At 41.4% G+C, this 20,511-nt stretch overlaps 1 protein-coding gene across 1 annotated transcript; it reads left to right on the top strand.

The window, feature by feature from the left end:
- The first annotated feature begins 11,347 nt into the window (after positions 1 to 11,347).
- Positions 11,348 to 13,126, top strand: LOC133241053 (cornifin-like). The gene is made up of 2 exons (XM_061406112.1): positions 11,348 to 11,451; positions 12,468 to 13,126. The coding sequence occupies exon 2, from the start codon at positions 12,487 to 12,489 to the stop codon at positions 12,805 to 12,807; it is 321 nt and encodes a 106-aa protein (XP_061262096.1). The 5' UTR covers positions 11,348 to 11,451; positions 12,468 to 12,486; the 3' UTR covers positions 12,808 to 13,126.
- Positions 13,127 to 20,511: the final 7,385 nt, after the last annotated feature.

Here is a 20,511-nt window from a genome sequence, read left to right as displayed (position 1 = left end):
GCTTTGTAAGTTCCCTTGCCTCAGGGACCAATGTGGCTGGGCCGAGAAAGGAGTTGCCTTATTTTTGCAAATCTAGTCATGTTATGGATAGGATGTTAGACCAGAAATTCTCAAAGTATGATCTGCAGGTCCCTTGTCAGGGCGAGGGGGGGAGGTCCCTGAGATTTTATCAGGGAGTCAAGACATTGCAAAATAATAAGACTTTTTACTGAGCTATTATTACATAAATGATTCAATATCAGATCAGATCAGATCAGATTAGTCGCTCAGTCGTGTCTGACTCTTTGTGACCCCCATGAATCGCAGCACGCCAGGCCTCCCTGACCATCACCAACTCCCGGAATTCACTCAGACCCATGTCCATCGAGTCAGTGATGCCATCCAGCCATCTCATCCTCTGTTGTCCCCTTCTCCTCTTGCCCCCAGTCCCTCCCATCATCAGAGTCTTTTCCAATGAGTCAGCTCTTCACATGAAGTGGCCAAAGTACTGGAGTTTCAGCTTTAGCATCATTCCTTCCAGAGAACACCCAGGGCTGATCTCCTTCAGAATGGACTGGTTGGATCTCCTTGTAGTCCAAGGCACTCTCAAGAGTCTTCTCCAACACCACAGTTCAAAGGCATCAATTCTTCGGCGCTAAGCCTTCTTCACAGTCCAACTCTCACATCCATACATGACCACAGGAAAAACCATAACCTTGACTAGACAAAACTTTGTTGACAAAGTAATGTCTCTGCTTTTGAATATGCTATCTAGGTTGGTCATAACTTTCCTTCCAAGGAGTAAGCATCTTTTAATTTCATGGCTGCAGTCACCATCTGCAGTGATTTTGGAGCACAGAAAAATAAAGTCTGACACTGTTTCCACTGTTTCCCCATCTATTTCCCATGAAGTGATGGGACCGGATCCCATGATCTTTGTTTTCTGAATGTTGAGCTTTTAAGCCAACTTTTTCACTCTCCACTTTCACTTTCATCAAGAGGCTTTTGAGTTCCTCCTCACTTTCTGCCATAAGGGTGCTGTCATCTGCATATCTGAGGTTATTGATATTTCTCCTGGCAATCTTGATTCCAGCTTGTGCTTCTTCCAGACCAACATTTCTCATGATGTACTCTGCATATAAGTTAAATAAACAGGGTGACAATACACAGCCTTGACGTACTCCTTTTCCTATTTGGAACCAGTCTGTTGTTCCATGTCCAGTTCTAACTGTTGCTTCCTGACCTGCATACAAATTTCTCAAGAGGCAGATCAGGTGGTCTGGTATTCCCATCTCTTTCAGATATAAATGAAGGCAAAGAGTACAATTCCTGGTACTTTAGCAAGAATCAAGGCAGTGGCACCAAGCTGTGTTAGTAAATAAGTTATAAAGTTATTTCATCCATATCTGATTTACAAATCTTACAGAGTAAGCAGTAAGAGAAACATTCAAATGATTGATATAATCCACTAAGTCATTGCCTGCTATTCAGGATCTATTAAGCTCTGAAATGTGAAATCCTGTAGACATATCATCTCATAAAGGATGTATTATCATCTTTATGGGGCAATAATTTGCTAAGTGGAATCCTGCTAGGTGGTGGTGACCAAGTTAGCTAGAAACAGTAGCAGGATGCTGATGGTAACAAACATAGGATCTTAGAACACCAAAGTATGTTCCTGGAGTGCCAGAGCCAACACCTGACTCACTGCGACAGCCCTCATGCCTAGAATTCCCTGTGCAGCCCCTGAACCTGAGGCTGCCAGTGTTCTTTCTCCCTCTCGTATTGGGATATTAGGTTGCACTGCCTCTACGGGGCCAGTCAGAGGGTTATTCACAAAAATGAATCAGGAACAGAATCTGTGTGTAGAGAAGCAGTCATAAATATGCCAGTGTAGGGAATGCACCAGAGTTCTAATCGCTCAACCATGAGTACGTGTCTGTCTTACCATGCTTCTTTTCCATATTCTGGGTCCCAAAGGCTTACATTTAGATTTAAATAGCCAGGTATAACTAGTAGCTACTGTATTGAACAGCCTAGTTTCAGAACCAGTTCTGCTGCTGCTGCTGCTAAGTCACTTCAGTCGTGTCCGACTCTGTGCGACCCCATAGACGGCAGCCCACCAGGCTCCCCCATCCCTGGGATTCTCCAGGCAAGAACAGTGGAGTGGGTTGCCATTTCCTTCTCCAATGCATGAAAGTGAAAAGTGAAAGTGAAGTCGCTCAGTCGTGTCTGACCCTCAGCAACCCCATGGACTGCAGCCTTCTAGGCTCCTCCATCCATGGGATTTTCCAGGCAAGAGTACTGGAGTTGGGTGCCACTGGGGCCTCTAAAATGGTGCTTTAGGTCAATTTCAAGTTTCCTACACTGATCCATCACATGATTTCTCTGACCTAGGCAATGATTTCCATCATGGGGCAGTCTTCTCTCTCTTTTTGCATCTCGTGATATGTCCCAGCCTGAATCCCCACAGAACAGAATCTACAATAAAGTCTTATGTGCAACTAATTTCTTCTTTGAGAATGTAGTCCTACAGAGGAGGAAGAAGGGATTAAGGAAGAGTGAAACTAGGCCAAAGAAAACACAAATTTGTTACAAAGAATATGTAACAAAGTAGACAGCCATCAAGGGCATTTCCCTGATAATTTTTTTGATTTGCATTTATCTGATAGTTAATTATGTTAAGCATCTTTTACATATCTGTTGACCATTTGTATGTCTCTGTCAGAGACATGTCTGTTCAAATCCTTTGCTTATTTTTTAAATTAGGTTATTTGTTTTTCTACTGAATTGTAAGAGTTCCTTATATATTTTGGAAATTAATCCATTATGAGATATATGGTTTCCATTCTGTAGGCTGCCTTTTCACTCTGTTGATCCTTCACTGTACAGAAGTTTTTAAATTTGGTGTAGTTTCTCATGACTATCTGCTTTTGTTGCCTGTGCTTTTGGCTTCAAATCCATGAAATCATTGTCAATACCAGTGTATTCCCCTATGTTTTCTTGTAAGTAGTGGGAAGTACGAGTCCAAAGTCCAAATTTTTATTTATTTATTATTTTGGCATGTAGATAGCCCTTTTTCCCATTACCATTTGTTGAAGAGGCTATTCTTTCCATATTATGTGTCTTTAGCACCCTTGTCAAAGATTGGTTGGCTGTATACATGTGAATTTATTTCTAGGCTTTCTATTCTATTCCATTGGTCTATAAGTCTTTATAGAAGTACAATACTGTTTTAATTATTGCTGCTTTGTAATATATTTTGAAATTGGAAAGTGTGTTGCCTCCAGCCTTGTTTTTTTTGTTTGTTTGTTTGTTTGTTTCCTCAAGATCATTTCTGGCAATTCTGTGATTCCAAATAGATATTATTAAAAGAATAAAGGATAAGTGTTGAGGTTAAGGAGAAATTAGAATCCTATACGTCATTGGTGGGAATGTAAAATAAACAGCCGCAGAAAAAGTATAGACATACCTCAGAAAAACAAAAATAGAGCTACCATATGATCTGGCTTCACATTTGTGGGAATATATCCAAAGAATTTAATCAAATTTTCTGTTGATGGGCAGGGCTATGTTCCCTCCCTGTTGTTTGACCTGAGAGCAAACTACGGTGGAGGTAATGAAGATAATGCAACCTCCTTCAAAAGGCCCCATGCACACAATGCTGCACTCAGTGCCCCTGACCCTGCAGCAGGCCACCACCAACCCACACCTCTGCTGGATACTCCTGGACACTCACAGGCAAGTCTGGGTCAATATCTTGTAGGGTTACTGCTCCTTTCTCATGGGTCCTGGTGCACACAAGGTTTTGTTTGTGCCCTCTGTGAGTCTGTTTCCCCAGTCATGTGTAAGTTCTGGCAGCTGTGTGTGGTTAATGGTACCCTCCTCCAAAAGGGCTTATGCCACACCTAGGTCTGCTGCACCCAGAGCCCCTGCCCCTGTGGCAGGCCACTGTGGAGGCATACCTCTGCAAGAGACACTCAAACACTCAAAGGCAGGTCTGACTCAGTCTCTGTAGGGTCTCCTGGTGCACATAAGGTTTTGTTTGAACCCTCCAAACATCTCTAGCAGGTATGGGGTATGATTCTAAATGCAATATTGCCTCTCCTACCATCATGTTGGGGCTTCTCCTTTGCTCTTGGATGTGGGGTTTCTTTTTTGGGGGGGAGCCAACATTCTCTTGTCAATGGTTGTTCAGCAGCGAGTTTTACTTTTGGAGTTCTTTTAGAGTTCTTGCAGGAGAAGATGAGCACATGACCTTCTACTCTGCCATCTTGTTAAAAATTGGATTAAAGATTACAGGGGCCATTAGTACATGGCCCCACCCATCAGAACAGGACCCAGTTTCCCCCACAGTCAGTTTCTCCCATCAGGAAGCTTCCATAAGCCTCTTCCATGAGGGCAGACAGAATGAAAACCACAATCACAGAAAACTAATCAAACTGATCACATGGATCACAGCCTTGTCTAACTCAGTGAAACTATGTGCCATGCTGTGTAGGGTCACCCAAGAAGGAAGGGTCATGTGGAGAGTTCTGACAAAACGTGGTCCACTGCAGAAGGGAATGGCAAACCACTTTAGTACTCTTGCCTTGAGAACCCCATGAACAGTATAAAAAGGCAAAAAGATATGATACTGAAAGATGAACTCCTCAGATCAGTAGGTGCCTAATATACTACTGGAGAAGAGTGGAAAAATAACTCCAGAAAAAATGAAGAGATGGAGCCAAGCAAAAACAACACCCAGTTGTGGACGTGACTGGTGATGGAAGTAAAGTCTGATGCTGTAAAGAACAATATTGCATATGAACCTGGAATGTTAGGTCCATGGATTAAGGTAAATTGAAAGTGGTCAAACAGCAGATGGCAAGAGTGAACATCAACATTTTAGGAATCAGTGAACTAAAATGGACTAGAATGGGTGAATTTAACTCAGATGACCATTATATCTACTATTGTGGGCAAGAATCACTTAGAAGAAATGAAGTAACCCTCATAGTCAACAAAAGAGTCTGAAATGCAGTACTTGGGTGCAATCTCAAGAATGACAGAATGATTGCTGTTCATTTCCAAGGCAAACCATTCAATATCACAGTAATCCAAGTCTATGCCCCAACCACTAATGCTAAAGAAACTGAAGTTGAATGGTTCTATGAAAACCTATAAGACCTTCTAGAAATAACCCTCAAAAAAAATGTCTTCTTCATTATAAGGGACTGGAATGCAAAAGTTGGAAGTCAAGAGATACATGGAGTAATAGGCAAATTTGGCCTTGGAGTACAAAGTGAAGCAGGGCAAGGCTAACAGAGTTTTGCCAAGAGAATGTGCTGGTCATAGCAAACACCCTCTTCCAAAAACACAAGAGAAGAGTCTACACATGGACATAACCAGATGGTCAATACTGAAATCAAATGGATTATATTCTTTGCAGCTAAAGATGGAAAAGCTCTATACAGTCAGCAAAAAAAAAAAAAAAGACCAGGAGCTGACTGTTACTCAGATCATGAACTCATTACTATCAAATTCAGACTTGAAGAAAGCAGGGAAAACCTCTAGACCATTCAGGTATGCCCTAAATCAAATCCCTTATGATTATAAGGGAATTGACAGATAGATTAGAGGGATTAGATTATAGTGGCAGTGACAGATAGATTCCAGGGATTAGATCTGAGAGACAGAGGACCTGAAGAACTGGACAGAGGTTCATGACATTGTACAGGAGGCATGATCAAGACCATCCCCAAGAAAAAGAAATGCAAAGAGGCAAAATGGTTGTCTGAAGAGCCCTTACAAATAGCTGAGAAAAGAGAAGTGAAAGGCAAAGGAAAAAAGGAGAGATACACCAATCTGAATGTAGAGTTCCAAGGAATAGCAAATAGAGATAAGAAATCCTTCCTCAGTGATCAATGCAAAGAAATAGAGGAAAACAATAGAATGGGAAAGACTAGAGATCTTTTCAAGAAAATTAGAGATACCAAGGGAACATTTCATGCAAAGATGGACACAATAAAGGAGAGAAATGGTATGGACCTAACAGAAGCAGAAGATATTAAGAAGAGGTGGCAAGAATACACAGAAGAACTACACAAAAAAGATCTTCATGATCCAGATAACCACGATGGTGTGATCACTCACCTAGAGCCAGATATCCTGGATTGTGAAATCAAGTAAGCCTTAGGAAGCATCACTACTAACAAAGCTAGTGGAGGTTATAGAATTCCAGTTGAGCTACTTCAAATCCTAAAACATGATGCTGTGAAAGTGCTGCACTCAATATGCCAGGAAATTTGGAAAATTCAGCAGTGGCCACAGGACTGGAAAAGATCAGTTTTTGTTCCAATCCCAAAGAAAGGCAATTCCAAAGAATGTTCAAACTACTACACATTTGCATTCATCTCACACACTAGCAAAGTAATGTTCAAAATTCTCCAAGCCAGGCTTCAACAGTATATGAGCCATGAACTCCCAGATGTTCAAGCTGGATTTATAAAGGGCAAAGGAACCAGAGATCAAATTGCCAACATCCACTGGATCGTCAAGAAAGCAAGAGAGTTCCAAAAATAAAAAACATCTACTTCTGCTTTACTGACTACACCAAAGCCTTTGACTGTGTGAATCACAACAAACTGTGGAAAATTCTTAAAGAGATGGGAGTATCAGACCACCTCACCTGCCTCCTGAGAAATCTGTATGCAGGTCAAGAAGCAACTTTTAGAACTGGACATGGAACAACAGACTAGCTCCATATTGGAAAAGGAGTACATCAAGGTTGTATATTGTCACCCTGCTTATTTAACTTATATGCAGAGTACATCATGTGAAATGCCAGGCTAGATGAAGCACATGCTGGAATCAAGATTGCAGGGAGAAATATCAATAACCTCAGATACACAGATGACACCACCCTTATTATAGAAAGCAAAGAGGAACTAAAGAGCCTCTTGATGAAAGTGAAAGAGGAGAGTGAAAAAGTTGGCATAATACTCAACATTCATAAAACTAAAAGCATGGCATCTGATCCCACCATTTCATGGCAAATAGATGGGGAAACAATGGAAATAGTGATAGGCTTTTTTCTCTTGGGCATCAAAATCACTGCAGATGGTAACTGCAGCCATGAAATTAAAAGACAGTTGCTCCTTGGAAGAAAAGCTATGGCCGACCTAGACAGCCTATTAAAAAGCAGAGACATTACTTTGCCAACTAAGGTCCATCTAGTGAAGGCTATGCTTTTTCCAATTGTCATGTATTGTGTGAAAGTTGGATGATAAGGAAAGCTGAGCACCAAAGAGTTGATGTTTTGGAACTGTGCTGTTGGAAGAGACTCTTGAGAGTCCTATGGACTTCAAGGAGATCAAACAAGTCCATCCTAAAGGAAATCAGTCCTGACTATTCATTGGAAGGACTGATGCTGAAGCTGAAGCTCCAGTACATTGGCCACCTAATGCGAAGAACTGACTCATTGGTAAAGACCCTGATGCTGGGAAAGATTGAAGGCAGGAAGAGAAGAGGATAAGAGAAGATGAGTTGGTTGGATGGCATCACCAACTCTATGGACATGAGTTTGAGCAAGCTCTGGGAGTTAGTGAAGGACAGGGAAGCCTGGCATGCTTCAGTCCATGGGACTGCAAAGAGTCGGACACAACTGAGTGACTGAACTGAACTGATCCAAAAGAATTTAGATGATCATCTCCAGGAGGTAGCTACACACCCATGTTCTTGTTAGCACTATTTATAGTAGCCAAGATATGGAAACAATACAATTGTCCATTAGCAGATTAATAGAGAAAATACTGACCTAAACAAAATGGGAGAATAGTTGCCCTTTAAAATGAAAGTAATCTTGCCATTCTCAACAACATGGATGAACCTGGAGAACATTACGCTAAGTGAAATAAGCCAGTTACATGAAGACAATACTGTATGTTTCCATTTATAGAAGGCATTTAAAATAGACTCAGAAGCAGAGAGTATAATGGTGTTTTCTATGAGCGAAGTACTAGGGCAAACGGAGCATTGTTATTCAATGGATATCAAGTTTCAGTTATGCTATATGATTAAAGTCTAGAGATCAGTTCTCCAACATAATAACTCTACTTAATAATAGTGTACTTAAAATTTAAGAGAATACATAAATTTCTCACCACAAAATACTGTGAGTGGGGAACACACTTCAAAATGGTGAGTAGGGAACACATTGGAAGTGTTGGATATGTTCCTTTCTGTAGAGATGATGTTACAGGTGTTTGCACATGTCCAAACTCATATTTAGTTATGCATATTAAATATGAAAAAAAATGTGTTTCAGAAGGGTTTTCTCTGGGAATGAAAGGGGGAAGCGTTGTCTATCAACTCATGCTTTCCAGTGGTAAGGCGTGGCTGTGAAGCATTAACTATTCCAGCCTGCATTTCTACAAATGCATTAAAAATGCCCACAGACATTTCATGTTGTGGCCTTCTGGAACCTAGGATCAAGAAAGGAAAGACATCACCCGAGGGAATGTGTGGGAATTTCATACAATCGTGGCTGGGAAAAGGCAAGACCAGAAGATTTGGAGAGTGTTTAAAGTGCCCCAAACCACGCATATAAAGGTCCCAAGCAAGACACAGGCCATTGATATGGAAAGAGTTGCAGCCTTCTGCCCCTGGAAAGTGGTCCAGTGGAAAAGATCAAGGTACCTCTGGAGGTGGAGGAGTCGAGGGGTACTGGGAAAATGAGAAATGAACACATTTTCAATAAGTTTTTTCTACATTTGCTTCTTTTTGTCCCCCTTCTCTACAAGGATGGTGTTTAAAAAAAGTAATGCACATTTAAGTGCATCACCATCAGAAGCAATGCTGTTGCAAGAAAGGGGACCCCTTCCAGGGCCTGAAAGTGGGCTCTTGTGAGGAGAAACACCAGAGATGATATTGGGGAGACAAAGCAAGAGATGTTATTGGGAGGGGGGCACCCAGGGGGAAAGAAGGAGGGTAAGGAAACCCAGGAGGATTGCTCTGCCACGTGGCTCAAAGTCTTGGGTCTTATGGTGATGGGATTAATTTCTGGGTTGTCTTTGGCCAATTACTGTGTGTTTCCCTTAACAATGTGACTCTATAGGGGTCAGTTTCCTTAATGTATATAGCACTGGTGAAGAAACCAAACTTCTCTGAAGGATAGAAAGCGCGTCAACACCAAGCCAGTGAATATGCTTGTCCAAACAGAAACAATAGTGTGGGCAAATTAGAAGGGCTGGTGGCTGATGCCAGAGAGGCTTTTGTTAAGGTGAAAAGGCATGGATTAGGACAGAGCAAAAGAGAGTCCACCAGGGAAGGGAGTCAGGAAATGAAAAAGGAATTTCTTCTAGAACCAAAGTCAATAATCAGTTTAGGACATGAGGAAGACCCAGATTCATGCAGAGGAGCAGAAAGCAGTTTCTCTGGAAATAAGAATCCCAGGGAGAGCAGCAAGATCTGGGCAAAGATTCCTGTGTCAAGGGCTCTGAGAGGTGGTTTTAGGAAAGGGAGGGACATGGACAATCCTGAGAGGAGACCTGAAGTGACACCAGACACTAGAGCTTAGATGTGACAGTGACACTGGCACCACCTTAGAGGGTCATGCTGGTCAGACAGTAGCTGAGAGGGAAGGACACGGGTGGGGAAGGAAGCAGGGCAAGAGCATGACGAACCCGCACCTTTTCAACTCATACTGCTAAGCCTGTCATAAGATAGTGAATCATTTCTAAGAAGTCACCTTATTATGGTTGTTCAAGCAGTTCATGGGATTCCCAGGCAGTACTAGTGGTAAAGAACCTGCCTGCCAATGCAAGAGATGCAAGAGATGCAGTTTCGATCTCTGGGTCAGGAAGATCCCCTGGAGGAGGGAATGGCAACCCATTCCAATATTCTTGCCAAGAGAATCCCCATGGACAGCGGAGCCTGGCATGCTACAGTCCATAGGGTCTCAAAGAGTCAGACACAGGTGAAGCAATTTAGCATGCACGCAAGCACTTCATGTATATCTTTCTAAAATAATGCTTTCTTCTCTTTCTCTCTCTCCCCTTCCTTCCTTCTTCCTTCATTTCTCCCTTTCTTCTTTCACTCCCTTCTTCTCTCCCTCTTTCCTTCAATCTTTCCTTCCTCCCTCTCTTCTATGAACATATGCATCTATCAAGGAAAACAATAATTGCACATTGACTGAGCATCTTCCAGACAATGGATGAGGCTAAAGTGTAATTAGAGCTTTGGAGAACTAAATAAAGGAGATCCCAGTGGTGGCTTCAACTTCAACTTGCTCAACTTCTTTCGGAGAAGGCAATGGCACCCCACTCCAGTACTCTTGCCTGGAAAATCCCAGGGGTGGAGGAGCCTGGAAGGCTGCAGTCCATGGGGTCGCTAAGAGTCAGACACGACTTAGCGACTTCACTTTCACTTTTCATTTTCATGCACTGGAGAAGGAAATGGCAACCCACTCCAGTGTTCTTGCCTGGAGAATCCCAGGGACGGTGGAGCCTGGTGGGCTGCCGTCTATGGGGTCGCACAGAGTCGGACCTGACTGAAGCGACTTAGCAGCAGCAGTGGTGCTGTGCCTGGGACTCAGGTTAATGTGAGATAAGAGAGGTAAAGCAGTGGGAAGGGAGGAGCCATCCACATACCTGAATTTTAAGAATGTTTGAATTTCCTAAGGGCCACACCTAGTAAGAGATTGTGCATTGAGGTCAACCCTGGGTTAGTGACCTCTGTTTCACCTTATCCTGATCAGAGGATGTGGCTGGTTCATGAACTCAAAGAATCAGACTTTCTTATTCTTTGTTGCCCACAAAAACACAGATTCCATGAGAAGTAGAGTCTTAGGGCTTTTCCAACATGCTGGACAGATCCAGTCTTAACTGTCCATCCCCAGTGACATGCACAACATGGTCAATGTGGCATCTTAAGGCCCTTTAGAGGGAAGCATTTCCAAAGCAGACATTTTAACTTTTCCTTTCCTTTCCCAGGTTTGGATTTACTAAGAGATGGAATATCAGATGCTTCACTTATTACTACCATTCCCATGGCCTCCCAGGAGACACAGTAATGCCTATTGTTCATCTCCACATTCACTCAGGAAATTAAAATGCTCAACAAAATTAATCTGAACTAAATATTAGGGTCCTGTTAAACAGGTATGGTTATTTCTGGTCCCAGGAGCCTGGAGTTTCACTCTGATTTAACTTATCACCACCCAAGAACCCTGTTTCCCATAGCAACCACACTACAAATGGTAGACAGTGAGAACAGACCCGTCAAACAAAGTGACATCACCGTCAAACAATGAGTGCCCCACAAAATGTTAAGCCAGAGATTTTCACCACTAAAGCTGGAATGAAGACAGTTTAGCACCCCCAAATCCCACTTCCTTAAGGCAAGGCTCATATTCTATATAAAATGCCAGCTGGCCAGAGATTTCTCACCAGACCCAGGAGACCAGACAACTCAAACGTTTCTTCACATCAGGTGAGACTCTTCACATGGATTTTCTTAACATTTGCCCAATGATATTGTATTTTGATTAAAATCTCTTTGCCATGATGTGATATATTTATTTTAAAAGCAAAGTAATTTATGTTTAAGGTGACTATAGATCTTTCTGACTTCTCACTTAGATTACAGCTGTGGAATTTGGGGTCTGAAAAGGGGAATAGTTTCTGTTGACCATCTGTTCAGTTGGCAGGAGGATATAGACTGCAGCTCATGTTCAGGGCAATTTTAGTGACATTTTAATATTCTCTTTTATTAATTTTTAGACTCTGCAAAATCGAGAGGCACTGCATTGGCACTTTGGATGTACAAAAGATAACACTTTTCTTTACTCCTTGAACCTATGATCCATCAGAGAATGTAATACATAGGAGTAATTTACAAAAAAATACTGCACATAGAATAGAGAGGATGAGGCAGGTATTGTGCTGAGTCAGAATGAGAAAGATGACGGGATCCGGGAGGAGAGCCATGAGGGGTGAGCGTGTATGGACAAGCAACAACACAATGGAAAGACTTCCAGAAACAAACACCAAGAAGACAATGTGAACAGAAGCTCATAGACAGAATTGTGTGGGCTTACGGATTTTCCTATGAGAACTGAGGCACTCTATGTGAGGGATACGAGAGGGTAGACACCAGATTTTGAACTTTACCACTTTTTCAATTGATTGTAAACTGAGGGCTTCAATCAATCACAGGAACCTGAAGTTATGTTATGTGGCTAATGTAGGTTTTCGGAAAAGAACAGGAAGAAAGGAAGCAAAGAGAAAGGCTCCACTCCCATGGGATCAAAATAAACCACCTTTAAACTTTTCCTCTTGAAAGTGTACAGGAATCCTCAGTTTCCTTTGATTCTCAAATTCAAGGAAACAAAAATAAAGAGAAGAGAAGCTTTTGTTTCTTAAGGGGCATGAAATTAAGATATTTGTCATTAGACTTGGCTTCCTCCTTGTTTTACTAAACTACTAAGTCTGCTTTTCTGTCTCTAGGTCCAGCCTTCTTTAAAGCATGAGTTCATATCAGCAGAAACAGCCTTTCACCCCACCCCCTGGGCCTGAGCAGCAGCAGGTGAAACAGCCCTGCCAGCCTCCACCTCCACCTCAGGAACCATTTGTTCCCATAATTGAGGAACCATGCCTTCCAAAGGTTCCACAACCGGACATCAAGATTCCTGAGCAAGGCTATTCCACACTTCCGGAGCCATGTCCCATCAGAGATCCGGAGCCAGTCTACACCAACGTCCCTCAGCCTGGAAATACCAAGGTGCCTGAGGCATACCCCTCAGTGGTCATTCCAGGTCCAAACCAGCAGAAGGTCAACCAGAAGTAACGTGGTCCACTGCTATGCCCTTGAGGAACCAACCTCCGGATCTTGAACACCTTTCTCCCTTTTGTTTCTCTGTCTTCATTGTGTAGATCTTGCAATGAGTATTTTCTCTCCCTGAGTCACAGCCTCTCTTGTTTGCATCCTAAAAATATGTGCTATGAGGTTTTCCTTACTCTGAACGGTCCTCTGAGCTCTGCGTTCTGCAGAAGGCCTTAGCAGCTTTACTGGTTCTCAGTTGCTTGGGGTTCATCGGAGGGGAGAAGCTGGATTTGAAGAAATACCTCTTTCCCTTTCTACCTCTATTAAAACACCTTTAAGCACACTCCTGGATGTTGGTGTCATTGGCTGACTGTGCCCCATTCTTTGCTGTCCCATAATGAATAGGACTTGCAGTTAGAGAGGAGTTGGTATAGATAACATCTGTCTAATTCTGGTACCCTGGGCTTCTATAGGTGTGTGTGTGTGTGTGATTACATTTAGGGGGCATCCTTGGGATGGCAATAGCTACAGTGTAATAGAAATCAGAGCCTGTCATTCAGGCAGCCATACCTGGAGCAGATTTCTTCTCTGGCAGTGGTCTGAGTTCTGCTTGTTCCAAGCCACCTCCAAGCCCATGTGCACTCCCTCCAAGACTCCAGTTTATTCCAAAAAACATCACTCCTAAATGTGTCTCCTTTGCTGTCTTTCCAGTAGGATCATCAGTACTATTCTAGATTCCATACATATGTGTTAATATATGATATTTGTCTTTCACAGTGGGGGAAGGAGAGGGTGGGATGGTGTGAAAGAATAGCATTGAAACATATGCATTATCATATGTAAAATAGATAGCCAGTGGGAGTTCAATGCATGATGCAGGGAACTCAAAGCCAGTGCTCTCTGACATCCTAGAGGGGTGGGGTTGGTGGGGGTGGGGTAGTGAGAGAAGGGTTCAGGAGGGAGGGGACATATGTATACCTAATGTGGATTCATGTTGGTGTATGGCAAAAACCATTACAACATTCTAAAGTAATTGTTCTGTAAAGTAAAAATAAAAAATTTTCAAAAACATCATTCCTACATTCTTGAACCTGATATTCTGGTTTTCTTCACTAGTTTTTACTTTACCCACACAAGGAGGCATTTGATTATAAGCAGCTACATGCTCATATGATCTGACACATGGGCCTCGTGTGATTAACCCTTCTACTCAAGTCCTTCTTTGTCTGCCCCCTTCTAACTATAAATAACAGTAATGATCAGAGGGGTTCTAGTTTCTTGAAGTGATTCTTCTATTTTGATACACTCTGTAAAGGCTTTCTGACTCATATTCTGTTTTTAAATTTTTATTGGAGTATAGTTGATTTGCAATCTTGTGTTTTTTTCAGGTATACAGCAAAGTGAATCATATAACTGATGTGTGTGTGTGTGTGTGTGTGTGTGTGTGTACACTCTTTTTCTAGATTCTTTTCCCATATAGGCCATTACGGAGAGGACTGAGTAGATTTCCTTGTGCTATACAGTAGGTCCTTTTCAGTTATCTATTTCATATATAGAACGGACTTAGGGACACAACAGGGAAAGGAGAGGGTGGGACTAACTGAGCGGGTAGCACTGACATCTGTACATTACAGTGTGTAAGATAGGTAACCAAGAGGGAGCTGGTGTACAACACAGGGTGCTCAGCCTGGTGCTCTGTGACAGCCTAGAGGGATAGGACGGAGGGTGGGTGGTGGCAGGGAGGCTCAAGAGGGAGGGGATACGTGTATACTTATGACTGATTCAGCAGAAACCAATATAACATAGTAAAGCAATTATCCTCCACTTAAAAATATATATATTTTTAAAGTAATGTGTATATGTTTATTCCAATCTCCCAATTTAATTCTCCCCGCTCCTTACTCCCAGGTAACCATAAGTTTGTTTTTTACTTCTGTTTTGTAAACAAGTTCATTTGTACCCTTTTTTCAGATTCCACATATAAACAGTATCATATGATATTTGTCCTTTTTTTTTTTTTTTTGTCAGACTTCCTTCACTCAGTTTGAAAATCTCTAGGTCCATTCATGTTGTTGCAAATGACATTATTTCATTCTTTTTATGCTGAGTAATATTCCAATGCATTTATGTACCACATCTTTATCCATTCCTCTGTTGATGGACATTTATATTGCTTCTATGCCTTGGCTATAGTAAATGGTGCTGCAATGAACTTTGGCATGCATGCACCTTTTCAATTTACAGTTTTTTCCAAGTATATGCACAAGGAATGGGACTGCTGAGTCATATCGTGTTTCCATTTCTAGTTTTTTTTTTAAGGAACCTCTATACTATTCTCCATAGTGGCTGTACGAATTTACTTTCCCACAAACAGTGCAAGAGGGTTCCCTTCTCTCTACACCCTGTCCAGTATTTATTGTTCGTAGATTTTCTTATGATGGCTGATTTGACCAGTGTGAGATGATAGATTTTGTAGCTTTGTGTCATTGTAGCTTTGATCTGTATTTCTTTAAGTATTAGTGATATTGAGCATCTTTTCATGTGCTCTTTGGCCATTTGTATGTCTTTTTTTTTTTTTTTTTGAGAAATATCTATTCAGATCTTCCACCCAATTTTTGATTAGGCTGTTTACTATTTTGATACTGAGTTCTATGAGCTGTTTGTATGTTTTGGAAATTAATGCCATGTTGGTTGCCTCATTTGCAAATATTTCCTCCCATTCTGAGAGTTGTCTTTTCATTTTGTTTATGGTTTCCTTTGCTGAGCAAAGGCTTTTAAGTATATCCCATATGTTTATTTTTGTTTTTATTTTATTACTCTAAGATGCGAGATGAAAAAGACCTTGCCGTGATTTATTCTGTCACATATTCTTGATACATATACATTCCAGAGGTTACAAGGTGATCTTGAACTGTCTTTTTTGTGTTTCCTTCTCCTGATGCCTCCAAAAGTTTTGGAAGGGTGATGATTTTGGCGTGCTACTTTGTTTGCTGAGTCATCTCACTAACTATTCATAAAATTCCACTGCGGCCCATGCTACTTGAACAATGGCCATTTGGATTTCACTTTCCATTAGGTCTGAAGCTTTATGAATGAGTTCAGAGAATTAGGGACACTTCGTTTATAATGATATCCAAGGCCCAATTTGGAGTATACAGGGGTCTGTAACATTTTCTGGAAGCAGCAGCATGCTTCAGGCCTGATTGCCCACAGATTCTATTTATCCCAGAAGAAACATTTGGTCCAATGTCTTAGATGAATTGTGCCTTTACCCATTTGGCAAAATTTGGCTTTAGAGTGAATGCAGCTGCATTGTGTAATGTTTGCACTAGTCCTCTGTATAAATGAGAATGGACAGAGGGGAAGGTATTGCTAGACTGGTATTTCTCTTTGAAGTCTGGACCAGCAGAGTGGCTAGACCTAATGCTCATTCCAAAGTTGGAAAAGTTTAGGTTCAAATCAGCGACAAATGGAGAGAAGAAGATACAGTAGCTGAGGACAAAAGAATGAATAAATGGATTGTGCATAGAGGGAAACTCAACATTACCTGGGTTCCTTTAATGCAGCTCAAAGCAAAAAATAACATTGTTTCTTAGCCCAATTACACTAGATTCTCCAGGTAGTCAAAGCTATGGTTTTTCCAGAGTCATATATGATGTCAGAGTTGGACCATAAGAAAGGCTGAGCACCAAATAATTGATGCTTTTGAATTGTGGTACTAGAGAAGACTCTTGAGAGTCCCTTGAACTGCAAGGAGATTAAACCAGTCAATCCTAAGGAAATAAACCCTGACTATACATTGGAAGGACTGTTGCTGAAGCTGAACTTTTGCCACTTGAAGAGCTGACTCATTGGAAAAGATCCTGATGCTAGGAAAGATTGAAGGCAAAAAGAGAATGGGGTAGCAGAGGATGAGACGGTTAGATAGCATTACCAACTCAATGGACATGAGTTTGATCAAACTCTGGGAGATAGTGGAGGACAGAGGAGACTGACATGCTACAGTCCATGGGGTTGCAAAATCAGACACGACTTGCTGACTAAACAGCAACAACAATCAGATACCAAAGAAGGTGAAGCTGTATGTTGACTGAGACAACTCCTGCTTTCGGAATCTTATAAGGTTAAACAGAATTTTTAAAATCTGAGTGGCATCATCTGGAAGACCTTCTGATTCTACAATATGATGAGGAACTGTACCAATGGTTAATGACTGAGCAGAACTGTAATAAAAGGATAGTAAATTTTAACTCATCTTCCAGGATACATATACTCTAAAAATATTATTTGGGATGGAATTTCTGGGAAATACTCCCTACAGGGCAACCTAACAATGTAGCGTATGACTCCCTGCAGGCAGGTCACTATGTAACTATAAACCCTGATGATTGAATGGAAGAAAGGAGTTTTAAATGACAAAATGCAGCAGTTGGTTGGCTGAAAAAAATACAGTCATACAATTATCACCCTTTTTTGTCATGGATGGAAAACTAAGAAACAGAGTTTTTTTAAAGATGGGGTTTTGATGAGATTAAATAAGTAGGCATATTGTGGTGAATCAAATTACCCTGAGGATTGGAGCACTGAGATGAGAGAGCCTATGGAAGTCCTTAGGGCATGAAAGTGAAAGTGAAGTCGCTCAGTCGTGTCCGACTCTTTGCGACCCTGTGGATTGTAGCCCACCATGCTCCTCTGTCCATGGGATTTTACAGGCAAGAGTACTGGAGTGGGTTGCCATTTCCTTCTCCAGAGGATCTTCCTGACCCAGGGATCGAACCCAGGTCTCCTGCATTATAAGCAAGACGCTTTACCGTCTGAGCCACCAGGGAAGTCCTGGTGGGCATACTTAGGCATACTCAGATGAAATCACAGGTAGGTGTGACTACTACTGTCTAATCCTACTAGATGGGTCCCCATATATTGAGTACAAAACATGTATTCTAACTGCATTCAGATAATATATATATAGTGGCAACTGTAATAGTTTACACGAACCATCTGGTGATGATACTGCTTATAGACACCAATCCTGAAGGTGTTATAGTGATGACTGTCTCCCTGGGTGGTCCTGGCCAGTGGTAATCATGGTCAAAATCTCTTCCCTACTGACAGGAGGAATGACAGTTCAGGGAACTGTCTAACTGATGTGATGATGGGTTGATTCAGTGATACTTTATTTGCTGGAGCATAGCTGGTGACTCTGTCACAGATTTCAAGTATCTCCACTTCCTCTTCCTCCTCATTCTCCTATTCTTCCTCCTTTTCCATTTACCAAACCACATCCTTGAAAAATTCCTGATCAAGACAAGGAAAGAATATCTAGGAACATCACGTTAAACATTTAATTGGCAACAATTAGTCAGCACTTATGGAGAAGGCAATGGCACCCCACTCCAGTACTCTTGCCTGGAAAATCCCATGGATGGAGGAGCCTGGTAGGCTGCAGTCCATGGGGTCGCACAGAGTCGGACATGACTGAAGTGACTTAGCAGCAGCAGCAGTCAGCACTTAAAAAAGATAGGAAAGTTCTATTCATTAATGCATAGACAACATGTCAATGCACCAAGTTGGATAGTTAAGAGGTGTACATTGGGGAGCAAAGTGTAATATGGGTCTGGAAAAAGTGTAAAAGGGGTCTGTAAGGTTGAAGGAAAAGATAGAGAATAAACATTAAAATAATTTTTTTTTAAATAACTGTCTTTAGAGACCTAAAACATGTTTGGAAAGAGTAGAAGAAGGCAAATATATCAGATCAGTCCTAAGTTTCTATGCCACCTAGACTTCTATGCCAACTGGATTTCAGAACTTTGGTTCGCTCTTCCTTTCTTCCCTCCCACACCTACTCTCAACCACTTATATGTGACAATGTGAGTCTTAAATAGTATCTTACATTTATTTCTGGTTTCGTGAAATTTAAATCTGATATTTCATTATGGAATAAAAAGATTTATTTCCTGATGAAAGAATTTTAAGTACATGACAGTAGTCTAAGGAAATGATGGGGTGACAAGAGATGGATTATCCTGATTTCATTAGAAATGTGTTTCCACATTATACAGTAACATGGACTTCCATGGTGGCTCAAATGGTGAAGAAACTGTCTGAAAAATCCAGTTTAATCCCTGGGTCAGGAAGGCCCCCTGGAGAAGGAAATGACTCGGTTCAGTCATTCAGTTGTGTCTGACTATTTGTGACCACACGGACTGAAGCAAGCCAGGCTTCCCTGTCCATCACAAGCTCACGGAGCTTGCTCAAACTCATGTCCATTGAGTCGGTGCTTCCTCCAGCCATCTCATCCTCTGTTGTCCCCTTCTCCCTTCAATCTTTCCCAGCACCAGGGTCTTTTACAGTGAGTCAGTGGACTCGAAAGAGTCTTCTCCAACACCACAGGTCAAAAGATTCAATTCTTCAGCGCTCAGCTTTCTTTATAGTCCAACTCTCACATCCATACATGACTACTGGAAAGACCATAGCTTTGACTAGATGGACCTTTGTTGACAAAGTAATGTTTCTGCACTTTAATATGCTCTCTAGGTTGGTCATAGCTTTTCTTCCAAGGAGCAAGCATCTTTTAATTTCATGGCTGCAGTCACCATCTGCAGTGATTTTGGAGCCACCAAAAATAAAGTTTATTACTGTTTCCATTGTTTCCCCATCTATTTTCCATGAAGTGATGGACCAGATGCCATGATCTTCATTTTTTGAATGTTGAGTTTTAAGCCAACATCTTCACTCTTCTCTTTCACCTTCATCAAGAGGCTCTTTATCTCTTCTTTGCTTTCTGCCGTAAGGGTGATGTCATCTGTGTACCTGAGGTCATTGATATTTCTCCCAGCAATTTTGATTCCAGCTTGTGCTTCATCCAGCCAGGCATTTCATATGATATACTCTGCATATAAGTTAAATAAGCAGGGTGACAATATACAACCTTGACGTACTCCTTTTCCTGTTTGGAACCAGTCTGTTGTTCCATGTCCAGTTCTAACTGTTGCTTCTTGACCTGCATACAGATTTCTCAGGAGTCAGATAAGGTGGTCTGGTATTCCCATCTCTTGAAGAATTTTCCACATTTTGTTGTGATTCACACAGTCAAAGTCTTTGGTGTATTCAATAAAGCAGAAGTAGATTTTTTTTTGGAACTCTTTTGCTTTTTTGATGATCCAACGGATATTGGCAATTTGATCTTTGGTTCCTCTGCCTTTTCTAAATCCAGCTTGAACATCTGGAATTTCATGGTTCATGTACTGTTGAAGCCTGGCTTGGAGAATTTTGAGAATTATGTTGCTAGCATGTGAGATGAGTGCAATTGTATGGTAGTTTGAACATTCTCTGGCATTGTCTTTCTTTGGGATTGGAATGAAAGCTGACATTTTCCAGTCCTATGAGTTTTTCAAATTTGCTGGCATAGTGAGTGGAGCACTTTCACAGCATCATCTTTCAGGATTTGAAAAAATAGCTCAACTGGAATTCCATCATCTCCACTAGCTGTGTTTGTAGTGATGCTTCCTAAGGCCCACTTCACTTCACATTCCATGTTGTCTGGCTCTAAGTGAGTGATCACACCATTGTGGTTATCTGGGTCATGAAGATTTTTTTTTGTATAGCTCTTCTGTGTGTTCCTGCCACCTCTTCTTAATATCTTCTGCTTCTATTAGGTCCGTACCATTTCTGTCCTTTATTGTGCTCATCTTTGCATGAAATGTTCCCTTGGTATCTCTAATTTTCTTG

This window comes from Bos javanicus, chromosome 3 (assembly GCF_032452875.1).
Source record: "Bos javanicus breed banteng chromosome 3, ARS-OSU_banteng_1.0, whole genome shotgun sequence".
Classification (NCBI taxonomy): Eukaryota; Metazoa; Chordata; class Mammalia; order Artiodactyla; family Bovidae; genus Bos; species Bos javanicus.
The sequence above is the reverse complement of the archived record's forward strand: the minus strand, read 5'-3'. Positions and strand labels throughout refer to the sequence as shown.